Raw genomic sequence first — 7,503 nt, 5'->3', positions numbered from 1 at the left:
TTAAGGGATATTTCACTTTCAAATAAAATACATATTTAAAAAAAATGAAAAGTTATGGCAAAATCACGGCCCCCTCACACATTAGTAAGACACTAATGCGTGAGGGGGCCGTGATTTTTCCATTACTTTTTTCATTTATTTTTAATATATTTTTTAAATGTTTATTTTATTTGAAAGTGAAATATCCCTTTAAAAACTGTCTGGGTGCCCTGGACGTTTAAATGACCCCAAACATGTTTGAAAGTGAAATATCCCTTTAACAAAGATGACCAGGTTTGTTCCACAACAGTGCTTGGCAAAAACAGCAACAATAAGTATTCTTCTCAACAATAAAACAAAATGACTTTTGTTCAACAGTGCAAATATGGTCTGTTACACACAACTATAAAACTAAATTATAAAACAAGGCCGACCAAAGGACTACAGTGCTTTTTCTAGCAACATTATTCTCCAATTATTTAACACACTGGGACATTTGAATAAAATAAAGATTCATCTGGATCCCCAAAATGCCTTACTGCCAGTGTGCACCACACATTTGGCAGAAGTTCTCAATAATAAAAACAAAATTACTTCTTGTGGCCTATATCAAGAAGCATAATCTGCCTTTTTAGTTTTGCAATCTTGCTGACCTCTGGTTCTACAGCACAGACAGCGGAGCAGAGTTTAGCAAAGATGACCAGATTACCATTGGTTGGGAATGTGCGTCTTAACTCCTCATATTTTCCTGGGTTCACACTATTAAGTTCGGCAATAGGTGCCTGATTGACAATTGTATTACGGTCAACATTCGCCTTCTCGTAAACCTGGTGCTTGCTACTTCCTTTCTGAACGAGCTTCAAGACCTTCTGGTAGCGCTGGATCGATGCCTCTGGGGTTCTCACTGTGAAAGGAAAACACATTCAGTTTATCCTAGCCCTCATGCCTCCGAATTATAGATGTTGATGCTACATTAAAACCTTGCTGGAGACCTTCCCAAGGCCCCTGGTGTCTTTGGACATCAATGTCCAATTTTCTTTAAATGTATGCCATCATCAGGAGAGTTCAGTCTCTTTTGTTGGTAGCAAACCAAAAAATGTAGTTCCTTCTCATAAAGACTTGGAATTCACTTTTCAGCTGGGATATTAGTCTGCGTGGCTCAAGCAACTTTTAATCCAGCATCCCATTTGCTAGCACTGATAATTCCGAACACTTTCTCATAATGTGCACATTCACACATGTAAATAAGGCTTACGGTAGGGTAAGTGATTTTCTTTGGTTAAAATAAGTGTTAAATAGCTCTATATTCTGATAGTACTCATTGCTATAGAGTGTTTGTTCAGTAAAAGGAGTCTCCTTCTCGCCAGCTCTTTATAAAACAGAAAATACATTTTCGTTTCAGTTTCATTTCCAATTTTATCCAATCAGGATAGAGAACTTAATCAGGATATAGATTAAACAAGTGGAATTGGAAGTGATGACACTAAGAAATGAGCAGGCAAAATTGGAACTGGAACACTATAAAAATGATACTTAAAAATGGGTACTTTCTCCTGATTGGCTGAGATTTTGACACCTACCGGAAAATGTATTTTCTGTTTATTAAAGAGCTGGAGAGACGGGGAGACTCCTGTTACTGAACAAACACTCTATAGCAATGATTACTATTATAATATAGTGCTTTAACCTTTTAACAAAATACTTTTTGTTTTAACCCAAAAATATCCCTTACCCTACCTTTAATTAATGATTAATTCATACATTAACTTATCATTACTGTATCATGAATTCATTGATAAGAAATGTTAATTGATGATGAACTCACTATTACTTAACCAATGAATATATCATTACTTCCAAATAATATATCATTACTTAAGGGCCACACATGGTGGTTTGCAGATCGTGGCTTCTATGTCCAGGACGAGTGCTCATAGGCAGGTAGGAGTAGCGATGACAGTCAGTCGCTGCCTGGTGCTGGGATATTAGTCTGCGTGGCTCAAGCTACTTTTAATCCAGCATCCCATTTGCTAGCACTGATAATTCCGTACACTTTCTCATAATGTGCACATTCACACATGTAAATAAGGCTTAATTAATGATTAATTCATACATTAACTTATCATTAATGCATCATGAATTCAATGATGAAAAAATGTTAATTGATGATGAACTCACTATTACTTAACCAATGAATATATCATTACTTCCAAATAATATATCATTACTTAAGGGCCACACATGATGGTTTGCAGATCGTGGCTTCTATGTCCAGGACGAGTGCTCATAGGCAGGTAGGAGTAGCGATGACAGTCAGTCGCTGGTGGTAGTTGTTCCAAAGCTTACATGTAGTGCTTTAACCTTTTAACAAAATACTTTTTGTTTTAACCCAAAAATATCTCTTACCCTACCTTTAATTAATGATTAATTCATACATTAACTTATCATTACTGAATTGATAAGAAATGTTAATTGATGATGAACTCACTATTACTTAACCAATGAATATATCATTACTTCCAAATAATATATCATTACTTAAGGGCCACACATGGTGGTTTGCAGATCGTGGCTTCTATGTCCAGGACGAGTGCTCATAGGCAGGTAGGAGTAGCTATGACAGTCAGTCGCTGGTGGTAGTTGTTCCAAAGCTTACATGTGGTGCATTGCTGTGTTAGGGTGATGGGGGTGTCCCAAGTTGGACTGGCTCACTGAATAGACCCGGTGGACCACCAGGTAGATTATGGAATTCATGACCCACAACTAACACCAGAGACTGACTCTCCTCACTACTCTTATCCGCCTATGAGCACTCATCCTGGACATAGAAGCCACAATCTACAAACCACGCCCTTAAGTAATGATATATATTTGGTTAAGTTATAGTGACATCATCATCATTACTTATCATTTATTAACAATAAATTCATGATAAATTAATGATGAGTCAACGTATGAGTTAATTAAGTATTACTTACGTGTATGAATGTGCACACTATGACAAAGTGTTACAGGTAATTCTAAAACCTTGGACCAAGAGTCTTGTAGACGTAATTCAAAATATGTGCTTACCCTAAAGCCACGGATGTTAATCCGTATTACAGACAGGCAGCCATGTATTGATCCCACAGGGGACATTTAGTCACTAAGGCAAATAGTCATAAAAAGCACTATTTGGGGATGTGTCGAAGACTGTTAAAATATACACAAATGTCAAAATTGATTAATAAAACTTTCTTGGCTTTCTTGGTGTAATTCAAGAAAGCCTCTAATATAGCAATACCTCTGCAAAACACCTTTTTGGATGCCTTGTGTTTTTTCTTTGTCTTCTTTTTCTTCTTCTCCTCTGATGAGGAGGAATCAGATGTCGAAGAGACTGAGCTGGACAAACTGTATGTGACCGAAGGTCTCTTTTCAGTCTTCACCTGAGCTTCAAAAGAGGGTTCACCGAGAGGTCTGCCTTTCAGGGCTGCAATGATAAAAAAAATGTTATCAAAAGTATGCATAGTTTAATCCCGCTGCAAACATGACAAATGGTAAAATAAACATTGTAATCTAGCTGATATTAAACCCCTAATCAACATATTTCCAACAATGTATGAATTACCACTCTGTAGCTGGTCTTGCAGAAAGACTTTGTCTTCCTGGAGTGACAAAACAGTTGTCTTCAGGTGTTTTAACTGAAGTTCTTGGAGCTGGATTGTGGATCTGGCTTTGTGCAGTGCCATCTCAAAAGTGGGAGCAGCTGGAATAAGCAAAGAAAGTAACAATGAAATCACACATATGAGTATTAGACAACCAGCCTGGTCTAAAGCTATTCACCTTCACGTATGTTTCCCGAACCCTTTTACAGTCGGGTCAGGTAATTGGTAGAGCACATTTAAAGGGATATTTCACTTTCAAAAACATTTTGGTTATTTTATCATCAAAAACACCTGTCCTTGGTTCTGGTAACTCATACGGCCCTCCTAATACGCGAGGAGCCGTGTTCTTTTCGATTACTTTTATTGTAATTTAATGTTCAACCCTGACAGGCAGAAGAGACTGGGGAAAATATGGGAGGCATTGATCTTTCTGACATGCTGGTCCACTTGTACAAGACCCCAGCCAAGTCAAGGCGATGGTACTTTCCCCTTTCCCATGGTTGTAGCTTAACACCAGGTAGGACAGCTAATGCACAAAAACATTTGTGCCATTGCACCACTCAAAACAGAAAGTCACAGCTGGCCTGAGTCCAAAATAATTGGGCTCTGATCTTAGCTGGGTGCAGTCACTCAATTAGTTTGGACGCAGGCCAGGTGTGAATGCCGAAATCAGCCATCACCCACACTACCACCACCAACACTACACTGGTTGTTGCATTAGCGATTCCGTGTCATCACTCTGGGTTATCGCCTTTCAAAAGCAGCACATTAAGTTTAAGTGGTCGAATAAAATGTATTCAAAACATTTTTTATGACAAGTATTAGATTATAATTGATAGCCTACAGACTATGGTGGCCGTACATCCTACAAATTCAATAGGCCTACCTTTAGTCTTACTGCGTTTTGGACTTGGCTGCTCAGAAGACATCTCCCCCAGACATCCAGTTTCTAAAGACAGAGATAGACAAACATAAATAACTATATGCTAGCTACATAAATACAATTACAATCAAATACAATTACAATCATCTGTCATGCATTTATGACAGGGTTTTTAGTTGTCTCACAACACTAAGCCTGACTTTGTCAGGTATAGAGCGGATCCTGCTCTATACCTGACTTTGTCCGTGTGTGTCAACGTTCTGATTGGTCAGGTGCGTCAACAAAGTGATTGGTCAAGCTTCACGTGACACATGGCTATAAACACATTATAAACACATATCGATGACAAAATGTATCAAAGGCGCCGCTGCCTTCACACAGGGTGTGATTTTTATATGGCAAACAGTTATGATGATTGCTCAGACTGTTTGAAGGACAAATAATCTAAATAACTATTAGTACAGATATTGGCAGATATCTGATATCTCAATATGACTGAAATAATATCAATCCAGCCAACAATAGATTTATCCTCAACGGTAATACCACTTGGGCTCTTTGGTAGACATTAGACTCTTGTAAAAAATGATTTCAAATACACTACTTACTTGACCTCCTGTGCTTGCCAGTGTTCCGTTTCGGGACAGGAGTGAGGACGAACTCAGACTCAGATGAAGACACTGTATTACGTGTTACCACTGTAATTGAGACGCAAATAATAAAAAGGTTGGTCACATGACATACATGTTAGCTATCAAATAACTTTTATCCGAGTCAATTGATGACTGGTGACTCATACTGCCTGCCCTCCTAATACGTGAGGGGTCCATGTGTTTTCGATTACTTTTTCATTATGATTATTATTATTAATATTTTTCCTTTTCAAAAAAATATTTAAAAATAAGACAAAAGTAATTGAAAAAACATGGACCCCTCACATATCAGGAGGGCAAAATTAGTCACCAGAACCAAGGACGGGTGTTTTCGATGAATTTATAATGGTCAAAATGGGTTTGTATAGGAAGGGGGCGCGTCTGATAAAATTAATATTAAATATCTAAATACTGAATCAAGCAACTTCAAAACTGTCCAGGGTGTTCACAAAAGCCTGAGTAGACGATAAAATGACCCAACATTTTTTGGAAAGTGACTTATCCCTTTAACAATTACAGATAGTGATGTTTCAGCAACTTTCAAAAGTATACTTCATCAATTACTTCCTGTATCTTCAGTTAATCAACACACCTCTTTGGCTGCTGCATTCGGGCTCTGCTGTTTCTGCCTCGGATGAGCTCACAGTGTGGTCTCTAGCACTTGAAGAATCTGTGATTGAAATGCTAATTAGAAGATGCTGGACTGGTCACATGAACATACACGTTGATATTATGTATTATGTGAGTGAATTATGTGATGCACAGAGCCTGCTGACATAGTAGGCTACATGATTGAAGTCATGTTAATCTAGTCACATGGAGACTCACCAAATGAAACTGCACTGCGGAAGCTGGTGGAGTTGGTGAATCTGACTTCTGCTTGAGAAACAGTCAAAGTGACACATTTGGTTAATATCTATTACACTAACTTTAGCTTTGCATCACACCGCATGTAAGTCTTGGTTAATAATAGCCTAGTTTTGTTTGAAGCCTAGTAATCAATACATCTTAATTTCTCTGGTATGCCTTTTTCAGAGCTCTTCCCCTCAAAATGTAATCCATTATATATAAAGGTTATAACCTACACATTCACAGTATGTTTGAGCAATTCATATAAATACATCGTTAAAGTCTCAAATTATGTTATTCTACGTAATGCGCCTTCAGTCAACAGCTTGGCAAGCATACCCTTTTTCTTCTTTTCTGGTCGGCTTTGATCCTGTTCATGCCCTGAACTGAGCATTACAGTCCTTATGCAGAATGTCCCACTGCACAAGAACTAAAATTAATTTTAGCTTGTAGATCTGCTAATTAAAATTAAAAAAAAGTGCCCCAACTAATTATTTTAAAAACATTAACCAAATGAACCCATGTGTCAATGACTCCGATAGTGTACAAATTGAACTGAGTACACTGCAGATTGGTGTCCCAAAGATCAAATGGGGATCTGTGGTCGAATGCATATCAAACTGGGGGTCCTTAAGTTAAAATGGTAGAGAGTTACTGCTATTCATGGTTTGCAATTGTTGTCCTACACCAGCCATCTTGAGGACCAACACAGGTGTTTCAATTTCTGATTGGCATAGAACTATGCCAATCAGAAATTGAAACACCTGTGTTGGTCCTCAAAGGTGAGCTTAATAGAATGGCTGATGAGCAAAGTTGCTTAATACTGAAGTAAAAATTAAAATAAACAGGGTTTCTACACAAGTATGGAATTTGATTTGAGTCATTTCCAGGTCTGGATTTATATGGGGAAAGAAAGAAAAGAAAGCAATGAAAAATATTTATGTTTCTAGACTATTATCCCTATTGATCAAACAAGTGTAGCTGAGTAGCCGGTCTACAAGCTCACGGCTTATGGATCGGCTGTTTTGGCTATGTGACATGTTTTGCCATTTATTGACAGCCTACAGCAGTGGTTACCTAAGTTTTGTCCTTCAACAGTAACTTTTGTCAAGTCAAGAGTCAAGGTGCTGATGTAGTGCATGTTGACTGGAAAGAATTTGCTACACTAAACAGAACTGAGCCTTAATTAGAATCATTAGCAACACTTGTGTTGAGATTGACTTGCGTTCATTCTCCACCACCATGTTTTCCATGTCTTCACCATGGATCTCTATGAAGACAAATATAAACATATTAATTATTATTTTATAATGCAATAGCTAGTTCTGTCAAAAGGTTTGGGGCAAGGGCCTCTCTTTACAGTCTCTATGCATGGCAATTAAGGCGATGTCAAATGCACAGAGCCTACTGTAACACAAAAGCAAATGTCCTGGTTAAATAATGTAACAAATGGGACAAATGCCATTTACTTACCTTCTTGCTCTATGTTCCCAGC

The 7,503-nt window shown here is 37.8% G+C and overlaps 1 protein-coding gene across 1 annotated transcript; it reads right to left on the bottom strand.

The window, feature by feature from the left end:
* Positions 1-569: 569 nt before the first annotated feature.
* On the bottom strand, positions 570-6,030 carry LOC311049445 (uncharacterized protein; the record flags this gene model as incomplete). The annotated part of the gene is made up of 7 exons (XM_084063016.1): positions 5,988-6,030; positions 5,752-5,829; positions 5,115-5,204; positions 4,510-4,572; positions 3,587-3,724; positions 3,263-3,448; positions 570-883 (listed from the first exon to the last, which is right to left on the bottom strand). The coding sequence occupies exons 4-7, from the start codon at positions 4,550-4,552 to the stop codon at positions 570-572; spliced, it is 681 nt and encodes a 226-aa protein (XP_083919142.1). The 5' UTR covers positions 4,553-4,572; positions 5,115-5,204; positions 5,752-5,829; positions 5,988-6,030.
* Positions 6,031-7,503: the final 1,473 nt, after the last annotated feature.

This window comes from Gymnoscopelus microlampas (assembly GCF_963454915.1).
Source record: "Gymnoscopelus microlampas genome assembly, chromosome: 7".
In the NCBI taxonomy this organism is placed as follows: Eukaryota; Metazoa; Chordata; class Actinopteri; order Myctophiformes; family Myctophidae; genus Gymnoscopelus; species Gymnoscopelus microlampas.
This window is presented reverse-complemented; position numbering and strand designations above follow the sequence as displayed.